The 25886-nt window shown below is 38.1% G+C and overlaps 1 protein-coding gene across 1 annotated transcript; it reads left to right on the forward strand.

The window, feature by feature from the left end:
* Positions 1-395: 395 nt before the first annotated feature.
* HECA (HECA ribonucleoprotein granule regulator) lies at positions 396-22179 on the forward strand. The gene is made up of 4 exons (XM_007423526.3): positions 396-804; positions 14734-15774; positions 20885-21039; positions 21907-22179. The coding sequence occupies exons 1-4, from the start codon at positions 576-578 to the stop codon at positions 22069-22071; spliced, it is 1590 nt and encodes a 529-aa protein (XP_007423588.2). The 5' UTR covers positions 396-575; the 3' UTR covers positions 22072-22179.
* Positions 22180-25886: the final 3707 nt, after the last annotated feature.

Below are 25886 nucleotides of genomic sequence, written 5' to 3' on the forward strand. Positions count from 1 at the left end.
TGCTGGGCCTGGCCTTGGTACACATCTGGAGGAAATCCAATCATAGTTGAAAACAACAGCTCCAGGAGAAGAAAGGCGCTCTCCTAAGTCCGAATGGGAGGCTAAGCGCCTCCTTGCTGCTGTTGCAAGTCCAGCCTCTGAGCCGCGCCTTCCTCCTCCCTTCCTTTCACTTGCTCTTTGCTTAGCACTGTCGCCAAGGCCTGGCAGGCGAGAGAGGGGGTGGAGGAGGAAGCGGGCGGGGAGCCGAGCATTGCCGAGGGAGCAGCAGAATCAAAACAAGCGAGACACGCCTTTCCCGTGGCTTGCATTTCTTCCGCGGCGAGGCGTCTGTGGATGCGCGCCTGTGTGTGTGCGTGCGTGCATGCGACAGGGCCGTGGTGCGTGAGAGAAGGACGAGTGTGCTGCTCCGCCTGACAATGGAGCTGCAATAGGCGGGGGTCGGCGGGGGTAGCAGCAGCAGCAGCACCAGAGGCAGCAGCACTGCCACCAAGAGCCTCCGCCACCGCCGCCTCCTCAGCCTTCCCGCTGCGACCCGCTCCTCCTCCTCTCCTCCTCCTCCTCCTCCTCCCTTGGCGATGCCGAACCAGAAGAGTAACAAGGGCAAGAAGAACAAGCGCGCTAACAGCAGCGGGGACGAGCAGGAAAATGGAGCCCTGGCCACGACGGGAGCTGCGGGCGCCGGAGGAGTCCTGGCCGCCGTGGCTGCGGCCGGAGCAAGCGGGCCCGTGGCGGCTGCCGGAGGTGGAGGAGGCTCTGGGGGAGCGGCGGCAGCGACGGGCTCAGCTTCGGGCGACTCCAAAAACGGTAGGAAGAAGCGGGACGGGATGGACGAGGGAGAGCGAGGAAGCAGTCGTGCAGCGTGCAGCCGCGAAACTTCACTCGCTGGCTTTTTTCCTCCCTGCTTTAGCGGATGGGCAGAGCTGCGGGCGCCCTGCTCGCAATGGAGCTGCCGGGCCTTCGATGGCGCAGCAGCCCTAGGATGGGAGAAGCCAAGCGGGCCAGCATGCAGATGAGCCAAAGGGAAGCGCGGCCCTTCTCTTTCTTGGCTTGAGTTCGACCGCAAGCGCGCGCGGGCGCGCGGCCTGCCGCCGGGTCTCGTGAGTGGAAGTTCGAACGCTCGCCGGGCTGAAAAGAGCCAGCCTGCCGGTCCACGTGCCCCTTCCCCTCAAAGGGTTGTGCAGGGACATGGTGGCCCCCAAGACGGCTGCACAGGCACGGGTCCCCAAACGGTGCACTTAGTGACGAGACCATGTGGTTTCTGTACATTCTGACGGATTTCCTCATCTCCCTTTCCCCGCCCCCCGATAGCTAATTTCTGGGGAACTGAAACTATTTATGTCCTCACAGTTCGTGTCCAGAAAGCGAACCGGTGAGATTACACTGAACAGGAGCGTCTTCCTCCTTCAAAATCAGTTTTTAACCTTACGAAGACGGATAGAGCCTATGCCAACGTACTGTACTGTACTTAAAAGTGACCCCAAATAAAGGTTCAGAAAACGGCAAAGAAGTAACCCCCCCCCGCCCCCGCCCGGGCTAAATTGTGTATCTGCTACTTTTGTTTTAACACAGCCGGCGTATTTTATTTGATTGAAAATGTGCTCTGATAATCTTAGGGTCTCAGTAGTCAGACTCAGCTGGGCAGGAAGTGTCATATGTTCAAACCTGTCTTCATTACTTTACTGAGGAGATGGGTCTCCTTCATGTGCGTGGCTTGTGTTTCCTCACTAAAAACCCCACATCTTTCTGAAATTACTGTGTTCTTCAAGTGCACGCTTAGCAGCTTTCATATCCAGCACAGTTTTGAGCTTAGTGTCTGTTAGGGGTGGCCCCTCTCAGCTTTATTCAGATATCAGAGCTATAATGGCTAGCCATTTCTTTTTTTTAAGACAGAACAAACTGCTGATGAAAGACTTCTATATTTGCAACAGGATAGTTTGCAGGGCAGGAGAGCTTAGCTGCAGCTGTGCCATCATCTCACTCTACCAGCCATTGCCTACAACCTAAAATAAAATAAAAAAACAACAACTTTGTCCTCCCCACTCTGCACTCCCTTCACTGAAATAAGTTAAATAGGAAAAGGGAAAAAAAAAACATTAACCACTTTATGAGCCCTTCAAATGCTTTAGCTTCTTGGTGATTTTTTTTCTTTTTAAACTCAGTGCCTATTTGTGAGCACAGAATGTAAATAGGAAATGTTAAAAGGACTGGTATGTGTGAAAGAGCACCCTATTTTCTTTTGGTAGCTGCCAGGTCAGTTTTATATGTGTGACATTTAGAACACAAGAATAGGCTTTTTTTTTTTGGTATTTGAAAACTGTTATGAGAAATTTTCACCAGAGAATTCTTAATTTCATACAAATTCCTTGCTGGAAATTGCAAAACACTACAAATACTTGGGCAAATAATTTGGAATAATATGTGCTTTGTCTCTGCATCCTACAGTGAAATATTTTTATAGCAATTTTATTAAAAATTACAATTAAAAAGATAAAAACTAATACAAAATAAAAAAAATAAAAAAATAAAAAATAGAAAGTGCAGAAAAGAAAAAGAAAATAGAAAGAAAAATAGAAAAGAAAGAAGAATATAGTAAAGAGAAAGAAAAGAAATATGTAAAGAAATGACTTCCTCCTTCATCACATCAAATATAAACAATTTTAGTAATTTAACACATTTTCTTAAAGTACAACAAATGATCTCTTCTTCCCATATCTCATCTCATATCTGTAAACAAATCCTTAAAGCCTCATTGTTCAGTCCTGATCAACAAAAGTCCATTAAGGATTATCTGAGATAACAAAATACATTGGGGCAAAAAAGTATTTAGTCAACCACCAATTGTGCAAGTTCTCCCACTTAAAAAGATGAGAGAGGCCTGTAATTTTCATCATAGGTATACCTCAACTATGAAAGACAAAATGGGGGGGGGGGAAATCCAGAAAATCACATTGTCTGATTTTTAAAGAATTTATTTGCAAATCATGGTGGAAAATAAGTATTTGGTCAATATCAAAAGTTCATCTCAATACTTTGTTATATATCCTTTGTTGGCAATGACAGAGGTCAGACGTTTTCTGTCAGTCTTCACAAGGTTTTCACACACTGTTGCTGGTATTTTGGCCCATTCCTCCATGCAGATCTCCTCTAGAGCAGTATGTTTTGGGGCTGTCGCTGGGCAACACGGACTTTCAACTCCCTCCAAAGGTTTTCCATGGGGTTGAGATCTGGAGACTGGCTAGGCCACTCCAGGACCTTGAAATGCTTCTTACGAAGCCACTCCTTTGTTGCCCGGGCGGTGTGTTTGGGATCATTGTCATGCTGAAAGACCCAGCCACGTTTCATCTTCAATGCCCTTGCTGATGGAAGGAGGTGTTCACTCAAAATCTCACCATACATGGCCCCATTCATTCTTTCCTTTACTTTTTGGTTTGTTATTTGTATATCCCTTTTAATTATTAAAACATCAGCCAATTTCATTTGTATGTCCAGTGTAGCATCTTTTTCTATATCATTCTTATAGCCTGTAACTTTTAAATCCACTTTCACATCAGTCTCAGTCTTTTCCAGTAAAGCTTGTTCCTCTTCCATAACATCTTTTAAACACAGTCTATGATGGCAGACACTCTTAAAATTAACTTCTGGGTCTATTGTTCCAAAATATTTTCCAATAAAATATTTTGTTCCATTCTGCATTAGTAAGTCAAATTTAAGTGTTCTTCTCCTTTAATTGTAATCTTTAGTTCTTTCTGGTTCCCTCTAGTGTCCAACCTTTAAAGTCTCATCCTGTCATGTATTTTTAAGAGAATTCAAAACAAAAATATTTTCCCATAGGAAGGATTCTTAAAATGAATTCTAAAATCTTATTTCAAATCCATCTGGACTCTTAGTCCGTTTGTAACTTTCCAAAATCAAAATGTTAATCCCCCTTTTGCTGTTTATTCCAAAAGGTTTTTTTTAAGTCCTTAAATGTTATTTAAAACTTATTTCGCTAAGGATTGAAGGAAACTCACCCAGTGCTGTAAAACGTGTCGATGCAAAGGTTCCTAATAGCTGAAAATCAGTTAACAAGCAAACGAGATGGCTATTCCCTCGTCTCCCAGAGTTCTGAACCTGCTGGAGACCACTGTCTTGCGGTCTTCTTGTGAGAAGCAACTCTCTGGGGCACTTGTGGGCAATCTCAAGTCTTTTCCTTGTCCAGAGAGGAATTATGAAGAGCCGGTCTACTTGCTGGCTCTTCACTCCACCGAGGTTGCTGGCTCTGCTTTTAGCAGGGCCGTCTTCAGTCTGCCATTTCTTCCCAGGAAGCCTGCATACTATGGTGAAATAGAGGAGATGTGTCTGAAAACACAGTCTTCTGTTTACAGCAAAACAAAATTTAAATTCTGCAGTCTCTTCAGAATAGCTTCCAGTGCAATGCCCACTACTGATGAAATATAGCAATCTGATATTTTGTACTAAATTTAGGACAGATTACTGAAGTTCAGCACATTTGGGTGAGGTCTAATACTGTATGGATAACTGTTATTACATCTTAGTAAGGATATATTCCCAAGGCATTGGCACCTTATCCACTAACTGACAAAAACAAAAAAAGAGGGTGTAAAAAATATTAAATTTCCATGTACTGTTAACTTTTGTAAAAATCAGGGGGACTCAAGAATTCTTTGCTAATCCTCTAGTAGTTACTGACTATAGTAGCTGTGCTCAAACTCTTTTCAGTTTGAAAATATGTTACTGTAACAGCTCTTACATAACTGGAACTTTTTCTGTTTAATTTTATGGGTTATTTTATAGAAAAAGATATACTGAGATGGGGCCAACATGGCTCTGGAAAATACCTGGAAGTCATCAAAATACTTGTATGACGTTGCAGACTCTTGGTAGAATCCTGAGGATTCCAGATTGCATGCTCCAAGAAGCTGCTACGTTTCACAATAGACAAAATAAGTGTAAAAATATTGTCATGAAAATATTTGAAATGGAAATGCATTAAAAACATATCAGGAGGAGATTGAAATCCATTTGTTTTTCCAAATATCTTGATCTCCATGACTCAGAATGTTAAGGAAATTACTATATTTTTGCAGAACAGAACTTGTATTTTAAAAAATGGTTTGTGGTTTGGTAGAAACTTTTTTAGTAAAAAATGTGCCTTTTTTAGCTATTACGTTTACAGAGGAGATGGGAAAATATGTTCTGGCCATGTCTCTTTCTACAAGTAGATTTTTTTTAATATCTGAAAAACCTGTTCCCTTGGAAGGTAAACTATAAATTATATCCTGTTTAATTACTTGACAGAGAGTTGTAGATAGGAATATCTAGCAAGTACATCAGGTTTGGAATAAGAGTTTCAGTACATCAACCTGTTTAACTAATAAGAGACAAGCTTGATCAATCAGTTTTATTATCTTGTTTAATGTTGCTGTCCCAAATATTTAGCTTTTTATGAAATGTATTACTTACAACTTCTGTAAGGGTATATTGTACAATTAACATTTCTTAAACCTAGGAATTTATTTTCAAGAGTAATTGATTTTCCATATTTAATTGATCATACTTCTAAAAACTCTAACTTGTCCCTGCTAAAGGTAGTTTGTAGGAGAATGAAGTTATAGTGTGATTTAATTCCTTTATTTGGAAATTATGATTTTGTGTTTTATTAGCCAAAATCTAATTTATATGTGCAGCTCCCTGCATATTGTGTAGTCCTACTACTTTAGGCTGTTTATAATCTCTTAATTTTCCCTTCCCAACCCACCTTCCCATAAGCTCCCCTGCATATGAAAAGCTAGTATGTCATCTAATAGAGATGTGTGTGCTTCAGAAACAATTTGGAACAAGTCTTTTTTTTTTTGAATTGCATCAATTTTAAAGAGACGGTATCATTTTCAGGCTCATGTGAATGCCTGAAAAAATAAATGACATATGTACTTTAATGAACAGCAGTGCTCATGTGAGTTCCAAAAAACTTATTCAGAATAATTTTTAAGCATACACAGGCATATCAACTAGATATTCATGTACAGTTCAAAAGTAGTACAAACCTCTGAGATGGCTGTAACAGCAAGTTCAGATTAGTTCTTGGAGATAATTTGGAGTAAAGTTAGCTTGTGAAGACTTGCTAATTATTTCACAATATTGCAAAACTTAAAATATCAAACTAAAGTTTGCTTGGCTTTTCAACGAAATAACCCAGGCCCACAAGGTTTGCCTGGTATAAAACACACAAAAACATGCTTTCAGTATTCATTGTATTATTATTTGATTTTATTATGATCATTTGTACACATTTTTATTGCAACCTTTAATATGCAGGCAATCCCCAAGTTATGTAAGCACCGACTTATGTAACTCTGCCATTATGCAAGTGGGCTTGACCATCAGATTGTGTATATGAGCAGAATGGCATGTAATCCCATGTGCAAAAGTTAGTTTGTGCTAGTGGACCACCTGTACCCTGTTCTTTCTGTTCTGTTTGTTCCCTATTATCTTGACAGATCAAGTCTTAGTGTTAATTTCATGATATTGAAATCAAAACAATCTACTTTCAATTTGGCCACAAAACTATTTTGTGTAAAATGGAGTGGCTCAGCTCTGAATATTGTACTTTTCCTTGGAACAGATTGACCTTGGCATTTCAGAAGTGGTTTATGCATTTCCTGAAATGTATCATAGAGAACAGGAAGTTGGTTGGATTGTGTTTCCACCCTTTGGAAAATAAACTCGGAGAGCTACTCTAGACATTAGGTTCAACAGTGGAATGGTTTTCTAGGGTAGAGGTACATAGCTTGTAGCCACAGGGCATACTTTGTGTCCACAAAAGCTTTGAATGTCTAGCCAGAGCCTCTCCAAAAGTAGCTACCAATTTTGCAATTGTTTGCCTGATGGAAGAAGAAAATGATTAATGAATATACTCACATATAAACTCATCCACAGATAAGCTGATCCTCAAATTTTTAACTAAAATACCATGGAAAATGCGCTACCAGCGGATAAGCCAACCCTCACAATTTTCGTATGTTTTAATTTTCACAGTTGGCTTATCTGTGAGTGGCACATTTTTCATGGTATTTTGGTTAAAAATTTGGGGATCTGTTTATCCGTGGATGGGCTTATATGCAAAAATAAATGGGATATATGGGTACTTTAAAAAGGCTGAGGGAAAAACCTACCGTATATACTTGCAGATAAGGCCATCTGCGGATAAGCAAAACTCAATTTTTGGGGTGTATTTTGACACCTAAAATTCTTGTCTTATCGATGAGTATATATGGTAAATACATATGGAATAATCACTATTGTTTTATTTAATTTAAATATAAAATACATTTTAGTTATTGGCTCCGTTTGAAGTATAGCACCAAGCCTACCTACCAAATGTGACCTAGCACACAAACATAGGCATTCTCCTGCCTATCTGTTTTGGTGTTTGTGGCAAAAATACATTTTTCTCCTGAAAAAAAGAGAATGAGAATACATTGTATTTAGATACTGCACAGAATTGCCTCTCATAACTGTTGTGTGGATAGGAATGAATTTGTGAAGCTGAGGGATGAAAAGACAAAAACTGAAGGCACAACTACCCTGAACTGTGCATTGCCAGGACGTACATTTGGGAACCTAAACTATGATATGGGTGTATGAAAAGAGTGTTTAATGTAGCAGCTGAATTGCATCTATGTCACCATGTTGGATGCATTTGCTGTTTCTTTGTTTATTCCTTTGTTGAATGTCTAGTCTGCCCAGTTCCAAAATGACTCTGGGTGGCTTTACAAATGAAAAGAAACAACATTGTATAAAAACAACCTTTACCTGAGGGATAGCATAACCTCTACCCATATCACTCCTGACTCAAAGGGGGCCCACCCAGCTCCTAAACCAAGGCCTTGTGGGGCGGGGGGAACGACACAAGGTTTAAAGATTACTTAAAGACAACCAAGGTGGATCTCTGGCTAGATGCTGTTCTAAAAGGTAGATGCTATGACAGAGAAGTTCTACTTTCTGGGCCCCCCTAGATGGCATTGCTTAATTGATGGGACTCGAAGCAAACTGGCTATGTTAGAACACACAGCATGGGCCGACAGTGCAGGAGACAGGTGGTCCCTGAAATTGCTGGGCCTTGCGCCAAGCAGAACTTTATAGGTAATAACCGGCACCTTGAATTGTACCCAGAAGCCAACTTGCAACCAGTGCAACTCATAGCAGCTGTGTTACATTGGCGTAGTGAGGCTTGTCCATCAGTGCTTATGCTAACTTTTTCTGGACCAACTGTAGCTTCTGAGTGATCCTAAAGGGCAGCTCCATGTAAGGCTATTGCAATAGTCCACTGGTGAGGTGACCAAAGCATGACTGACCATAAGGAGGTCCTCTCAAACCAGAAATAGGCACAACTGGGACAAAAGTTGAACCTGTGCAAAGGTGTTTCTGGCCACAGCTACCAGCTACTCCTCAAACGGGAGTTGAGAATCCAGGAAGACCCCCAGATTGTGCACTAGTCCCAAGTGGGGCAGTGCATTCAGAATCAAGGTTGAAAGGTCCCCAGAACTGGGAAGACTAAGCACCCACAGCCAGTTAGTCTTGCTAGAGTTGAATCTCAGGCTATTCTTCACAGTTCAGGCCCCAATGGCTACAGGGTAAGACCTTGACAACATTGTTTGGCTAGCCAGGAGTCAAGATGTACAATTGAATATCATCAGCATACTGATGATACTGACCCTGAACCAATGGAAGATGTCTCCCAGTGGTCAGAGCTTCAAGCTCTGAGACACCCCATAAATCAGAGGCTTTGGGTTTGGTCTCTCTCCCCCCAGAAACATCCACTGGAACTGGCTGTGCAAAAAGGAGAACTATAGTAATACTGTTCTGCCTACTGTAGATGGCAGAGGGAATGGCCTTGATGGACAGGAGGAAGAGCCACTACCAAGACAACAGTCAGATAAAAGAGAACTGAGTCTGGGGCAGGAATGTAAACTGAGTAAAGACAAGACCCTCCCTAGTTCTCATGAAGATAAACGTGGGTAGGGGAGTACATTCAGACTTATAAGATTCTGTTACTGTAACTTTACAATAAAGGTAGTACTGACTTACATGACATTGGATTCCTAGTCTGATCTACCTTGAAGGGCTGACATCAACTCCCTGCAGCCAGTCCAGAAGGATACCATAGTTGATGGAATCAAAAGCACCAGAGAGATCTATAGGGGCAGAAATGGTTGCATCTCTGCTCTGCATAGGTCACTGACAAGGACTACAAGTGCCATCTCAGTACTGTATCCAAACCTGAAACCTGACTGTCATTTGATGAGAGGAAATCCATGAAGTCTTGATATCTTGTTTTGTTTTCAGTACCCATGGATAGGAAGTAGAAAGAGATTATGGTAGGGGAAGAATTAATCTTGATGGCTAGAGTGGATATGTGAGGAAAATGACTGAATGGACTAAGAACTTAGCATATACTATGGTCCAGATGGAGCTGTAGTGGTCCTACTCTTCTGATTGGAGAAGATGACTTAGATCTAAGCAGCACAGATATCTTGGCTTGGGTGTAGTGAAGGGACCTGGTGCTTGATAGCATTTGATTTATAAAGAAAGCAGAAGTCTAATGTTCTTAGTGGTAGAATTTCCCCAGTCCTCCTCCTCACTGAGTAGTATTGATAAATGGATGTGTACATAGGTGCCTCAGGACTGACTACCTCTGGTGTGAGAACCTCAATGCTAACATGTATTCTTGCATTGATTTCCTTTGGTAATTCTTTAAAGGAAAAGACAAATAAAGAAGTTGAGCAGTATTTAAATGGTTTGATGACTAATCACTAAGCAGAAGGGAAGAAGCAGTAGCTTTGCCGATGTTGTTGAGCTTATTACCCCTCATCACTGGCCAGGCTGGCTATAGTTGTGGAAAGATACAATTCAGAAACATTTGGGGAGGTACAGGTTCTGTATCTATGGCTTAGAAAACAGAGAAGAACAAGTTTTATGTCTCCCTGAAAATGGGAGAGGCATGTAGATGACTCAGATAGTTGGCTTTAGCTCTTGGCTTATTTTAATAAGTCCTGTTTAGGGAGTCTTTTAATAAGCTTCTATTTGTGAACTCTTCTGAAGCAAACATTTTGAGATTAATTGTCTTTTCAAGGACATCTAATTTCCTTTTAGAACTCTAAGGCAAGTGCCAGCCCATTTCGACTCTGCTGAGTGACTTGATGAAGGCATGCTAGTTGAAGTGGGCTTGGCTGTGATAACATCAGTGTTCCGAAAAAAACCCAGTTCAGATACCAATTCAAAACTTTGCTGTGTCAAGTTCTGTAGTATGCTTTACCTAATTTGACATCTAGTGACTATTACTCATTTGCCATTTTTGTGTCAATGTTGTGCTTCAGTGTGTGGCTGCTGTACATAGATTTGACTGAGGTTCTGGTTACTAGAGCTGAATGTTCCCAAAATTTGTATTATAAGTCTCTGAATATCTATTAGCTTTTCTTTTTGTGTGTGTATGGCTGGGCTACTTTTGCAGTCTTTCCCCCTTCCTTTTGCTACTGTTTTAATTTTTCTCTTTAACATTCATTTCCTCTTATATGATTATTCAGGGATTATATATTGGGTGTGATTGTAGGCCATGTTGTATATCACATAGATGGCCATTTTTTAATAGGGGATAAACAGATGAAGTCAACCTGTAATGAGACTGTGCTTCTGTTCTTGTTCAGGTAATAATAGACTGGACAATTTTTGGTATCCCTTTGTCAGAATCAAGGTATTAGTGGAATGGGGTCTTGCTGCTGTGTTCTATATAATTACAGATTATGGAAAGGCAATGGCTGGAGACTAAGAGACAAGCAGACTATTACCAGGTAATAACTGCTCCCCTATAGTAAATTTTAGGAATATGATGATTCCAACTGATTTTAACAATTATTGCAACTTTTAAAATTGCAAAGGGCAAGTGGCAACAATTTATAGAATTGAACATGAACACTTGAAAGTTTGAAATTTACACAGTTCACTGAAATAAACTGATAGTACTGAAATTGACTGAAGTTTACTTTGATGGTCAGTGAATAGTTGCAAACTGAACTCTTAAAGAAGATTCTCCATCCAGCAGCCCTCAAAATATGTTGGACAAAAGCTCCAATACTTCCCACACTGGGTGGTTGGTGAGATTGTAGAGCTTGCCTCTTTTTCCCCCATCTACAATATGCTGCAAGTGGAATTACTTCATAATTACAGTGCTGCTTGAAAGTTTCTGAACCCTTTTGAATTTTCAATATTTCTGCATAAATATGACCTAAAACTTGATCTATTGTTCACACAAATCCTAAAACTAGATAAAGAGAGCCCAATTAAATAAATGAGTCAAAAACATTATACTTGTTCATTTATTCTTTTTCTTTCTTTCTCCTTTTTTGTCTGTGTTTTTTAATTTCCTTTAACCTGGATATGTGTATAGAGACTTGAATTCTTAATGGATCAGTGACACTTACTAAAGGTACTGATGGGAGAAGGATTTTCACTTGCTACCTCCTGAGTGAACCAGGACAGAGGGACTTCACTGGGAAATAATGGGAGGTAGCTTTTCCCAGGAGTTGTGTGCAATAGGGTTGTGGGTGGAGGATTTAGAAGCCTCTCAGTGGGAACCAGCAGGGCCGAATGCACCAGTTGTCCTGACTGCACTGTCAATAATTGAGGAACCTTCAGATCATATACAAGCATGCCCTGAGCGAAAGAAAGTGTCTGGATTAGAAGGAGGGAGCAAGCAATTTGAAATGAGAATGTTTATTTGTTTTAGGTAATTTATCCCGGCCAGGTATTCCTCCTGATAATGGATCTTGGAAGCACTGGCTCTTGGCTTCAGGTCTTCTTCAAAGAAACTTACTAATAATTCTGCTGTTAATAAGCCCCTAGGAGAAGCTTTGTTATTGGGCTGGTATTTAAATGTTCCATAGACTTCTGATAAGAAAGAGGAAGTGGAAGGTATATGAAGATGGTGCGAATGATTACAGATTACCTGCCTTTGAAAATGACTCTGACTAGCTATTGCTTGGGAGGAGCTATGTGGCAAGTGAAATTAACTTGCTACATAGCTTTTTATAATGCCTTACTTGTAATGGCTAAGCAGGGTTTCCATTTTTTCTTCTTCTCTGTCTAGTTACCTGTTCCTTATCTTACCTTCCAGTGGAACTACTTTTCCCCTTCCATATTTTCATACTGTTTTTCTTGTCTTGTCTTTTCTTCTCCCTTTTTACTGTTTCTGTTGGAAGAAAGGAAGTTTGTGTGTCCTTGTATACTTTTCTTTGTGAATGGTTTATGTATGAGAGAGCAATGAGGACCAGTTAATTCTATAAATGGGATATCTTATTTTACAAGCAGTTAATTTTAATCATTAAAGTAGGCAGTTGTCTGGCTAAACATATTAATGCTGAACGGCAGATTTTAATCATTCTAAAGATGTTAAATACCTTAATTTATCTGGCTAGCTTTCTGAAGGGTAAGATAAGTATTGTATTCTTCCCATTTATGTCTTAAAACTAGAGGATGGCTATCCAAAATGATATTTTGGAAGAAAAACTCATTTTAGACTTGAATGTTCTTCATTAGATCATTGTTTCACATTGGCTCAGTGGGTTAATAAGCGTGTCTTGCAAAGGAAATAAAAATTCTATGTTGCATGGTTGACTTTTCTCTTGCATTTGACTTCACTGATGGCAGTTGATTTTGATTAACTTATATAACTCCAGTGCAGGCCAGTATCTTTTGATCTTAATAAAGAATTCTATTCCAATCATAATATATAAATGAGATTATAATGTAATGGTCCAGTCTCTGTCACTATTCCAGTTGTTATCAAATAAGACTTTATTCTTGCACCTCTGTTTTTTTAAAATATATTTATAATGATGTTGTTTCAGTGCTTGAGAGGAAAATCTTTCTTTCCAGTCAAAAACATATGAAAGGAGGATTCATTATTACTTTAGATTCAGTTGCCTCACAATATCTTGTGTAGGCAATTATTTGTTCTTGGTCATTATTGTCATGAAATTCACTAGCAATTAAGTATAAGAAAATAAAATCTGTGTTTTCAGATCAAAACGTTCTAAGTATAAGTGGAAAATTGATTCTCATTTTATTGTTCTGGTCTTCACATATTGTTACCAGAAATCTATGCTTTCTTAAATTGGTCCTTGTGGGATTTCAGGTATTGTGTTCTTGTTTTGGGGTTTGAGAGAACTGGTTATACTCCCAAATATTAGGGCTAGATATTTAGCCTTAATTATAGCCTAATTATAATTAGGACTAGATATTTAGCCCTAATTGTAGCCTAATATTCTGTCTAAATATATCTCTTTCTCCATATGAGGTTTAAATTCCCAAAAGCTAACCTACTACGGCTTCAGGGTTAGAAATCTTTGTTAATCAGAAGGTGTGTTTCTCAACCATAGTAGTTATTGAAGTTCTTCAAATACATCAAAGACCATTTGAATTTTGACACTGGAATACAAAACTTTTTAAAAGAAATACAGCTTTGAAAGATTTTTACATGTTGGCAGGCTTGCCTTAATTAAAAGCAAATTAATATTCTTTGAATCATCCACATCACAACCGAATTTAATAACTTCATAATATAAAATATTAATTTTAAATTAATGACACATATGGCTAATTTTTGGCTTAATACTGAAAAATGATATAAACTTGCAATTTCTAGAAATAAGATCAGGTCTGTGTACTGTTTTCTTAAAAATTTGGAGATATCTAGGCAACAATATGCTAAATATTTTGTTGCTGTTAAATGAAAACAATATTCTAATTTATATTCTTTTTATTATTTGCTCTGAAGACTTTATAGTAAGATGGCTGATCCATTTTGTAAGTAACAAACTAAAGAAATAAGCAGATGACATTAAATCCAAACTTGGTCTTTTAAACAAAACATACTGAATGATATGCCTCGGTGTCTTCTGGAGCTTTTAGGTATTGTAAGCAACCAAATAAAGGGTCAATTCATTTGGCTTACCGTATTTTTCCTACAATAAGACGCCCCCATGTACAAGACGACCCCCACTTTTCCAGCCCAAAATTAAAAAATCAATATTTTAAAGATAGTGCAGAACACATTTTTATTTAGTAATTAGTTAACATTGACCTGATACACTTGGTGGGAGGAGGTCCAAACCGTCTCTCTGCAGCTCTATTTCCAGGCTCTTTTGCTTAACTGATTACATTCAAGCATGAGTGAAACTGCAGATAGCTTGACTCTGCAATCAGCCTTCCTCTAATTGGTTTGTTCAGCATCAGGTGACGTCAGTTACATCAGGCTCATGATTGGAGGAAGTCTGTTTGGAAGACAAGCTATTTCACTCGTGATTGGAGGCTAGCAATAGGAGGAAGCCTCTCTGCAGAAACAAAGTATGGGCAGTTTGGAATTGCGCGATTCTCGGCTGAATTCCTTGAATAAGACGCCCTTCAGTTTTTAGGGTAAGGATTTTAGAAAAAAGTATCGTCTTATAGTAGGAAAAATACGGTACTTTGCTCATTTATAAAGGGAAATGCTAGTGATATACAGTATGGATTCTCAGTTCACAGCATAGTTTAAATGTAAATGGAACTACATGTGTACATAGAACTCCTGGATTGTGATTTAGGATAGCTCTCCTATACAGTAGAAGACTAAAATAAAGATTGCAAGTAGTGAATTTTGTATCATACAGCTGATCTGTTTATCCCTTCTGCATCCCACAGAAGCACCTTGTGCTACACCACTGTTATGTAGCTTTGGACGGCCTGTTGACCTAGAAAAAGATGACTACCAGAAAGTTGTTTGCAACAATGAGCATTGTCCCTACAGCACTTGGATGCATCTTCAGTGTTTTTACGAATGGGAGAGCAGCATTTTGGCCCAATTTAATTGCATTGGAAGAGCGAGGAGTTGGAACGAGAAACAGTGTCGGCAAAATATGTGGACCAAGAAAGGATATGATCTTGCCTTCCGTTTTTGTTCTTGTCGATGTGGGCAAGGCCATTTAAAGAAGGACACAGATTGGTACCAAGTAAAACGAATGCAAGATGAAAAGAAGAAGAAATCTGTGTCTGAAAAAAGCAGTGGAAGATCAACATCAGAGTCTTCGGAAGATCTTAAAAAGTGCAGATCTGCTAACAAACCACAAAAAGGTTTAAACCATGATATCCAGCGACGGCATTCAATGGACAGGCAGAACTCTCAAGAGAAAGGCACTGCTGGCAGTAGCTATGCAGTCCGTTCTCCCTGTGGTTCTCCTGGGCAGTCCCCTCCAGCAGGTTATTCGGTTCTTGCCCCAACCCATTTCAGTGGTCCCCGCTCTTCACGATACTTAGGAGAATTTTTGAAGAACGCCATTCATCTAGAACCTCATAGAAAGAATATGGCCAATAGTGGCATGTTTAGGAATGCTCACTTTGATTATGGGACATCTGGGCTACAAGCACATAGATCAGGACATTTTGATGCTCCAGTACAATTTTTGAGAAGGCTTGATCTATCTGAACTCCTTGCTCACATACCTAGGCATAAATTGAACACTTTCCATGTCCGTATGGAGGATGATGCCCAAGTGGGTCAAGGAGAAGATTTACGGAAATTCATTCTTGCAGCGCTCAGTGCCAGTCATCGAAATGTTGTGAACTGTGCATTATGCCATAGAGCATTGCCTGTATTTGAACAATTTCCACTGGTGGATGGAACCTTGTTTCTTAGCCCATCAAGACATGATGAAATTGAGTATGATGTTCCCTGTCACCTTCAAGGTACAGGTTGTTTTCATTCTTGTTTCATTTCTTAAATGATATAATTGAAGTTTATAATTTCTATTAATATCTTGCATTTTTGGGAAGAAAGGCTCCTACATTAGTTTTTTTCCATCCTGTGCACTGTTTCCAGATGTGTGGACTTCAGTTTCCTAAATTCCCAGCCAGCAAGGCTATTGCTGAAAAATATTTGTATGAAAACATTCATACAACTTGAAGATGCTCAGATTGGTGAAGGTTAGTGTAAGTACAACAGGGCATAATAAAAGCTTAATAAAACTTCAGCTGTCGCTTCTATGCAAAAACGCTTGGGAGAAGAAATACACTTGTAGTAAAGAATATGTGTGTAGCAGAGAAATTGTGTAAAAAAGTACTCTAGGACATTTAACTTGTTTTCTTTTTGGCAGATGCCCACATCTTTCTGGTCCATAATGTGCTTATATTTATAAGCATACATTTAGAATTTAGGCAGAAGAAGAGTTGCTGGGGGAAAATATCTGTATTTTTTCTGTATTCTAAATTATCTTCTTTTGCATTTGCTTCCAAGAAGCATATGTTGGAGATTTGATTAATGTGTTTGGGTATAATATATATATGTTTCATTGCAAATTTTAGCATGTATAGATGAAAGAAACATTGATATATTGAAGAGCTGGGAAGGCTTCAGTACAGACCAGCTGTAATATTACTTTTATATTATTGAAGCTTGCTGTTACAAAGTTTTCTGATGGAAGTTTGTAGAGACAAAAACAGTCAGGTTACAAAGGCATATTATGATTAGAAAGCTCTCTAAGATTGTTGGTACATGCAGTCCAGGGTTTGGAGGAAGAAAAGGATTAGATGAGAAGAGTTAAGGAAATGCTGCATAAATTATGTCATTAAAAAGCTACCTGAATTGTGCATAGATCTGAGAACATCAAATGCTGTCACTTTCAGTGAAGTTTAAACAAAACCTTATTGAATTATTCTGATTAGTGTAAAAAATTAAAACTTTTGCAGTTTTATGTTTTTAATAAAATCAGTATAAAGTTGTGATTAAATCGTTAAAGTTTTGTAGTTGCCCTAATGATAAATGTATACTTCACTTGAAATTATATGTATTTTCATTGTACTGTGTCTTAAAAATATGTTCTTAATCTTTCTGCCGTTATTTAATGTATAATTTGTATGATGAAAAAAGGAATTCATTACAAAGTACAGTTGAAGGTGAACTGTTTTGGACATGATGCTAAACCATATTTTACAAGAAGAAATCATATTGAGTCTTGGTCTCTTCTGATTTTCCTTTCTTAGGTGGTTGTGAAGCATTATCTGGCTTGTTAATTGTAAACATGGTTAATGGAAACAAGCCAACCTAACATTGTAATTTACAAAAGTGATGTATTTCTGCTAACTAAAATTAAGATTAAACATAGCTTAGAGTTTGGGATTTCTAAAATGGGGAGAATGCACAGTCCATCACTGACTGTGTCTTATTCTTGTAATGCAAATCCATAGCCCTGTGCAACCCACCAGAAGATAAATGAGGCAAAATTGATGGTGGGTTCACATTGAATGAGCTGAAGTGTTCTGGTTCACACATATTGCTAAGCCATAAATCAAGAGGAGGCAGCGTGCAATTTCAAATCCCTCCTTTGTTGTCTTCACTGCTGAAAATTGAAAACATAGTTTACTGTTTTAAAATGGCAAAACATAAAACTAGGGTAAGTCCTAAATAGACATCACAGATCCTCCTCCAAAGCTTAGCCTTACTCATTTTGTAACCTATGCACTCCCACAATATTAAGGCTGGCCACCCTTTGCATAAATGATAGTTTGCGAAGTAGGAGTGCGCACACATCTCAGTATGCCAAAAATAATATATATTAGGGTTTAGTGTGATATGTACATTTTTATATTTGAACATCACAGTAAGTCATAATAACTCTTTCAGGACCACACTGTCTTTGCGATTTTTTTTTTCAAAATGATCTTTGTTTTAAATGATTGTATTTTGTTTTGTTTTAGGGTTTTCTATGGTTGATGTTTGCATTGTTACTAGTTCAACTTAATAGTTTTAAATTTTATTTTATGTCTACTGCTCTTGGCTAAGAAGAGCAGTAATAATATGGATTGTAGCCAAAACTAGCACAGTTGGCTAATTAACTGTGGAAGGCTTAATTTATGTTTTGTTCTGGGTTAGTAATAAGTCAGAAAAACAAATGCTCAGGTGTAAAATAAGCTTATACTGTAGATTAAAAGCAGTATTTTTTAAAAAAAGAAAAGCAAGAAACAGAAACTAAAAACAAAGCGTGGTCAGAGTTCCTTGTAAATAGCCACTCATAGTTTGGTCATAACAAGTGTGAAAGGTGCTAGTTGCATGACTGGGCTTGTTCATTGCTGAGATATATGGTGACTACATATAAGGTGCAAATCAGTCCATTCTGTTCACATATTTTCTTGTTATCAGCTGTTGATTTGCAGTAGCCAGTTTATTAGAGTCAAAACATTGTGTTCATGTCTCTAGATGTGGTCATATTTTAAGAAGAGTACTGCAGAATTTTCAGTGAAACATACACCCTGCTTGGAGTTTTCCTTAAAGAAATATCCCAGTGAAGATGGCATAATCCAGTTGTGTTATTCTGATAGTGGAAAATTATCCTTGTGGAAATGTTCAGGCCAATATTTAATTCTGCTTGTGCAACAGATACACAAGTTCTTGCACATGCAATTATGTAATTCATTCCACAAGCTGTTTCACAACTGAGATTACACTTTTCCTTGTGGCAATTGTATGAGTTTTTCTGATAGTTATGTAGTTGCCAAAACTATTACATTTTCTGCAGTATTACATTGGATACAACCAAACTAGTGATACTGTATATTTTTGGCTCCTTTGAAAGAGAGGCTTTATAAACAATGCAGCAGCAGCAGCAATTATTTCCTGTCTTTCATTTTGCCACCTTGAAGTTGCTTGATTATGGATTTTGGGGCTTCTGGGTGTATAGGCTTTAGTTCCCAAATGCATATTCCTGAACAGTCCTTTAAAAATTCCCATATGAGCATAATTTAATGCTACCAGATCTGGGCTGCAAAAATCTGGTTTCCCACAAGGTGACAGCAGAGTTGGAACGTTATCTCTCTTTGTTTTCATCTAGTGGTAATCTGAATGCTTGCTGTCCACATCTGATAGCCATAACATTTCTTCAATATGAATTTTAAGAAGCCATTTTAATCACTCTTAAACCTGGAAAATTTGATCTAAAAGCAAAATAATGAAGCCTGAGAAATTTCCCAAAATAATTGCCAATGCTTTACACATACATATAAGGAAAAAAATAATGTGTAAAATAGTTTCTCAGCTTACCTAGCAGGGAAGAGAAGTAAAAATTGCAGGAGTGGGAATAGGTGAAGAACTGGAACATATTCATATTACATGGCTATAGAGGTCGATAACCCTTCCCAGCTGTGGGGCAGAGGACAGTGACAGTCTCAAAGTTCCCATATCCCTACAAATCAGAGTTTGAAGAGTACAAAAATACTGTAGGCTCACATTTCATTGTCCCTTCCATATGATTCCCGCCTCCATTTTATACTTGGTAATTTCTATAGCTCCCTTGATTTGAATGTCACATGAAACTTGGTTGAGAATAAACTGGGTTAAGGAATGAGAAGTTTAAAGGGTTTTGAAAATTAATTCAAGCTTAGCTCAGAGATTAGTATTTACTATTGCTTACCCAAAAAACATAATTATTGTAAGTTAAAAATGGAGAAGATGATTTATAAACAAGAAGAGGGGGGAGGATAATGAGCATGTTCTTAGTTGTCCTGTAAGGATTAGAATAAAGTGATTGGGCTCACACAATATTAAGCTAAAACCAAGCAAACCATATAATGCATATATGCGGTAGTGTGTTTTATGAATCCAGTGGGGCTTGTAAGCCGCTGTGAACTGTGATTTATTCCAACAATAGCTAAGCAAACTATGGATTACACCATATGAGACCCAGATAAATACCTAAATTGGCCCAGGCACGATCCATCTCTGATGAGACAGCTCTTTCACACTGTCTAATATTTTTCCAGGTGAAAAGCTGCATGAAATGGGAAACTTCCCTTATAAACATATATGGAAAGTTTGTTTTTCCATATTGTACATTATGAGTTAAGCAGAGTTGCTATAGATATAATTCCACTTTCCTGCTTACCCACTGGAATCTATGCAGAGCGTGCAAATTTACTCATCTGTAGCAGTTTGAACTCTTTCCTGAAATTCAGTTATAGCAGGGTCTTTGTGGTCTGAAAAGGTCCTGTTTTATAGTATTTCCCGTTGAGAAGAATCTGTTTTTCCTGACTTCTCTGCATAAAGAACTTGTGTGATGTTGTATTCTCTTTTGCCAAAAAAGGATAATCATGTATGATTTCATTTCATTCACTTGTATAAACTGTACAAGTTTATGAAATATGTAGCAATAATAACTTGAAGGAAATTATATACGTGGAGACGCCTAATTAACTTGTGGTCTGTATTTTTGCTTTGCACATGAAGCAAAAATCTGCTATGAACTCACAGTAGCATAGAGCCCATCCCCCCTCTGAAGCATGTGATATACAGCTGAGAGTAACTCTGTAAAACAGTAGTAATTCTCTAAAGTTATTTGTTAAGCTTCATAGTTGAACTGGGAATTGGAATGCTTGTCTTGTCCATTCTGATGTGACAAATGAGCTATTCATACTGATCATGAGTTTTAATATAGTTGATTTGTAGTTTAATTAAAAATCAAATTTGAATTTTTAAAGACTAAATTTTACAACCTAAACTCCAACAATCCTCTATTTAGAAACTAACTACTATTGATTGACTGTGGACTGTCAATAAGAGTCAGCATTAGATTAGGCTAGTAATTAAAGAATAATTTGCATTTGTAGTTAGGAATGTAACTTCTGAATAAAACAGACATTCCCCTGTAATGGTTTTTGGACAGAAGGTAGCTACAAACATAAAGTTTGGTGAATGCATGCTTCATTTTTTGCAGTTTCTAATAAAAATTCCATTCACAATTCTGTTAAAGTGTTAAAGTTCTGTGACACATTTGATATAATCTTCTGTTTCTAAAATCTTTCTCTACAGGAAGGCTTATGCACCTATATGCTGTTTGTGTAGACTGTTTAGAAGGGGTTCACAAAATTATCTGCATAAAGTGCAAATCTCGGTGGGATGGAAGTTGGCATCAGCTGGGAACCATGTACACTTATGACATTCTAGCAGCCTCTCCTTGTTGTCAGGTTAGTATTATGGAAGAGTTCATACTTGAATAAATTATTTTGTTTGGTCTTGGCAAGTCTTCAGGATGTGGTGACAGCTGTCTAGACACTATTCCATGGATGAGGATGCATTCATGACCCTCTAGTGGATGTTGCTTCTTCTCCAAAAGCACATAGCCTGTAAATGCACTGCCAACAGCACCCTTCCTTCAGTCCTGGCTCCCATTCACAGTGATGAGGAACAAGCCCAGCACTGCAGCTAATGATTTGTGTCCTGTACGTCTTCATTAAAAAGCATGTAGAGTGGAATTGCATATATGCTGTATATGGAGAAGATAGCACTTTAATTATTTTATTTATTTATTTTATTTATTTATTGGATTTCTCTCCCGCCCATCTCCCCTACAATAGGGCATTGAGATAAAGGTGAAACCTGGTGTTGCAGTGCTGTTCCCTTTCTTGGAAATGCCCCCAAAAAGCTACAGTTTCAGTACTTCAGTGTCCTATTGGCCAGACCTTAAGATAAGATGCATAAAAAGCTATCAAATCCTCCCAGGCTTAATCCTTGCTTTCCATTTTTGCCTGATATACCTAGAGAGGAAATCTATGCGTAAAATACAGGCATCTTTAAAATGCAATCGTGTCTAGGTAACGGATTCAATAGCTGATTCTACAGACACATGATATTGATGGGACCTACGTCCATTTTGTTTTTCAGGTAAGCTTTCCCAAGTACAAACCGTAGTAAGAATTGGCCTCCCTGGCTAATCACAAGATGTATTCAGTGAGGAAAAAAACTAAGGCATGATAGGGTTTGGTGGACAGTGAAAGCCAATTATAAGATTTTTGAAATTGTGTTCTCTTTTATGTCTGTCTCCCCTTTTACAGGCCCGGCTGAACTGTAAACACTGTGGGAAACCTGTTATAGATGTACGTATTGGGATGCAGTATTTCTCAGAATACAGCAACGTTCAGCAGTGTCCACACTGTGGAAATTTGGACTATCATTTTGTGAAGCCATTTTCCTCATTTAAAGTTCTGGAGGCTTATTGACAAAAGCTTTGCCATAGTAATAGCTATTTTATGAGTATTGTTCCATTTATTTTACATATCTTTTATAAGATCTGCTCTGTGAGGGGGAGGGGGGCTTTTTTTTTTTTTCTAATTGAAAGGAAGTGCAGCAGCTTTGCGTGATTGTGTACATGTGTTCCTGTGTAGATGTGTGTCATTCAGACAGAGGTCCTCTTGCCATGATTTTCAGTGAAGGCTGGAGATGAGGCATCAGGCCCCTTTTTTCTTTCTCTAAATATTAGATTTCCTAGCTGCTCTCCAGATGTGTTGGGATCATGCTGCCTGGGTATTCTGAAAGATGTGGTTCCATCGCATCTGGGAAAGTACCAGGTGGGGAAGTCTGTCTACATTCACCCAGCTTGGAGGGAAAATTCCATTCTATTTCTCCCCTTTATTGTTAAATAAAACAGAGCAACTTCAAGATACAGAGAAGTTGTAGGTTGGAGAGAAGAACAGATTTTCATAAATGGGTAGAAGAAAGAAAATTGTAAGTCTATCCAGATGAAGGGTGAAATCCAACATCATGGGAATGGAGTTTTGCTTATATGATAAGGTGGTGCCTACAGCCTTCCAGTATGCCCTAAGAATCAGTTCTGAAAGGTGGGATTCTCTTGGCAGATTTTGAAGATGTTGGGGGCATAGGAAGTGGCTCCATGCTAAGTAGCACTCCCATTATACCACCTTTTTTCATGCACTCTAATATATTTCAAGGCCTAATATGGCATATGGATGAGGGAGGGGAGGCACGCTACAGGATTCCAAATTGTCATAACCTCTCCATTCCTTAATCTTAATCCACAAACCTCATGTTTGTATTCAGATCCTATCTGTACATTTTAGATCAACCAAGGAAGAACGCTGGATAGTTGTACAGCCAGCTCTTTAAAGACATTGTCCTTGTGTGTACCTCTGTCCGATGATAATCTTCGTATTTTGCTTCATGATGAATTTACCATCATTCCTGGGAGCAAAATCAGGGCTTGGTAATACTAGAAGTGCTGGTTAATATAGCTGGAGGCTCTGTTTGTTGAGGTAAACTTAACCATTGACAAATGAATGTAATACTATGTCAGAAAATGCACTGTTTAAAACTGTTTTATTTTTGCATAGTGTCTTCCTGGGATATATATTTGATAATCATAGTTACTCTCACTGACAGATCATACTGTTTCCACTAACATTGTAATTCAAACAGGGAAATTACTTCTACAAAAACAAGCTTGAGATTTTAATAAGTTGTGTTATTTCAGCTTTTCTCAAGCATTTTAAAGTCGCCTTAGGGTGCTTAGTAGTACTGCAAATCTCATTACAAAATCTGTTTATCAAGAGAGGTATCTGCAACTTATGTTGCAGACTTTTTCATTGTGATTAACCCTTGTCTCTTGGTGCAGTTACAGTAAACTATGTTCAAATTAAATGAAGGATGGTAGATTAGCGTGCCTACCTGTGAGTTAATTTTCCTATAGGTTGAAAGATTTAATATTTTCTTTACAGTATTCCAAAGTGCTCTCTAATACTGAATAATGTTTATAGCACAGTTTTTATTAGTTGTTCACATATCACTTGGAAAAAAATTGGTGTAGAAATACTCCAAGATTATGTTTGCAGACATGGGCTCATGTATAAACAGGCACGGTGGAATCAATTAACATTGATAGGCTTTAGCATATTTAAGGTTCATACATAGGTTGAAGGTTCTAAAGAGCTGCTAAAGATCTTAGTAGTGGCTTACACTATCTTGTTGAATAACAGACCTCAATAGTTTTGAACGTCCCTGCTGTTTTGAATACATTTTATCATGTGAGGTGGGTTGTGCCCCATGGCTCATGGAATTAAGTTTATGTCTTTTGAATCCTGGCTTGAATTAAGTCGTATTGAAACATGTTACACCCACTTTTTGGTACCTATTTTGAAATGGCACTTTTACATAATTTCTAAAACTTTTAATTTATGAGAAATTAAAAGTGAAATGATTGAAATGATTAGTTTTTGCACTCCTCAGAGATACAAAATCAAAACCGAAGAAATTTAAGAACAAAATATTGCTTGTGATTTTTGTTCTTTTTATCAGTATTGTAGTTACTTTATCTGCTTTTGTGCAAGGTTTTTTTTTTTTTGAGGTGGATGCTCAATCTTCTGACACTTGGTAGCCTGAGTATTTGGTTTTTCAGCACAAATTGTTTAACCTTAGAAACAAATGATCTGCTTGAAAATGGAATGTTTTTATTGAACTATACTCATAACATTAATCCCAAAGAAGAGTAGATAAATTTGTTTTCTGTAGATCAGCATTAAGGAGCAAATGAGTTGTCACATCAGAGATTTGTGATAGGATTTTCCAATATAATTTTATTCTAGGTTTTGCTGGATATTGCATGTGATAATTTGGATTCTATTGCAACGATGTGGTGGGTAGGAGTGGGGAGTATAAACCCCTCTCCTTTTCCGGAGTTGTTGTGAAATGTAGCAATGACAACATTCAGTTATAATTTGGATGTCTGTTCTATGCTTCTTAGCTCAAACCAGCTCTGGGGGAAGAAGTAATTTAGATGAGGGGAAGATTGGCAATTCTCCAACATGATGCAACCTCCATCAAATAGCCCTGAAAAAAATTACATGGAGAAATAATTGCAGTTCTTAAGTGCAGCCTTCTCTGCTTTGTAGTTTCCAATGTGTTGGGGCTATAACTTGCAGAATTTGGAGTTCTAGTTCCAGCACATCTGAAGCAACATCCCCTATTTTGGGGAAGGTTGATTTAGTGTGGGTAAGTTCTGTAGAGTTTCAATGGATATAATCACTCCAAACTTTGTACTGGATAATAAACATTGTGTAGCAAAAATAATCTATTAAAAGGAAAATCCTGCATTGGGATCATGGCAGGTATGAATGAAAACACACACATGCTTCAAAAGCATAATAAAATGGATATCCAATACTTGATATGTGGTCTGATGAACTATGTTTTCTCTTAACCCTGCAAGAATGTCAAAACTGTTTTCATAGCTTGCACAGTATTGTGCCTTTGAATTTAAAATATTCGGGTTCTACTTTCCAAAAATATTTAACATTTTTGTAATTATTCAAGAGAGGTGAACAGTAGTAAAATGTTTTACTTTTCAACTCAATTGGACATTTATATAGAAGCCTTTCAGATACTGTTTGTTTTCTAATTTGCATACTGTATACAATTTAGCATTTGGGTTGGATTACAAATCATATTGCTCTTTCCCTTCACTAAGTAAAGATATGAACATTGGCAGTTGTATATATGTCACTGCCTGAGGCATAGAGTTCCTTCCTAATTGATATATTTGATTGACGTTAAACTATACAGGAATGATAGAGGCTGTGAACTCATATTTATGTGCATGCATTCCCCACAGCCTGCATGCAGAGGACACAATGTTGAATATGTGAGACTCTACTCAGTAACTAGTTTCACAGGGGCTATCACTACTCTTCTCTACTTACTCAGTGCAGATTGCCAGAAAAGCTCATAGCCATAGCCATCAAGTTCTTTAGGTTAGCAGGTAGTATTCCTCAAGTTGCTCATTCAAAGTTTAAGGTGAGTAGTACTAAAAACAGAGTAGCAGCACTATAGTTAAAATCCAAAATTACAGATGTGGAGACCAAGGAAGATATATAAGCCAAATAAATATTATGTTTGCAGTTTAGGAAATGCATACAGTCTTAGAGAGAGAGAGAGAGTTTGAAAGATGGTTTCTTATGCGCAGTCTCTCTGCAGATATTTAGCATCCCACAGTATTGAAGAAAATGAGACAGTCTTTGCTCCTATG

This window comes from Python bivittatus, unplaced genomic scaffold (assembly GCF_059951505.1).
Source record: "Python bivittatus isolate LINGU-HERP-01145 unplaced genomic scaffold, Pbiv_v1 ctg000020_np1212, whole genome shotgun sequence".
Classification (NCBI taxonomy): Eukaryota; Metazoa; Chordata; class Lepidosauria; order Squamata; family Pythonidae; genus Python; species Python bivittatus.

Bases quoted from the DNA above. Each gene is read 5' to 3' on its own strand.
- HECA (XM_007423526.3), top strand. From the start codon at position 576: ATGCCGAACCAGAAGAGTAACAAGGGCAAGAAGAACAAGCGCGCTAAC. The intron at 15,775-20,884 runs GTACAGGTTGTT...CTTTCTCTACAG, and splicing joins TGTTCCCTGTCACCTTCAAG to GAAGGCTTATGCACCTATAT. The intron at 21,040-21,906 runs GTTAGTATTATG...CCCCTTTTACAG, and splicing joins CAGCCTCTCCTTGTTGTCAG to GCCCGGCTGAACTGTAAACA.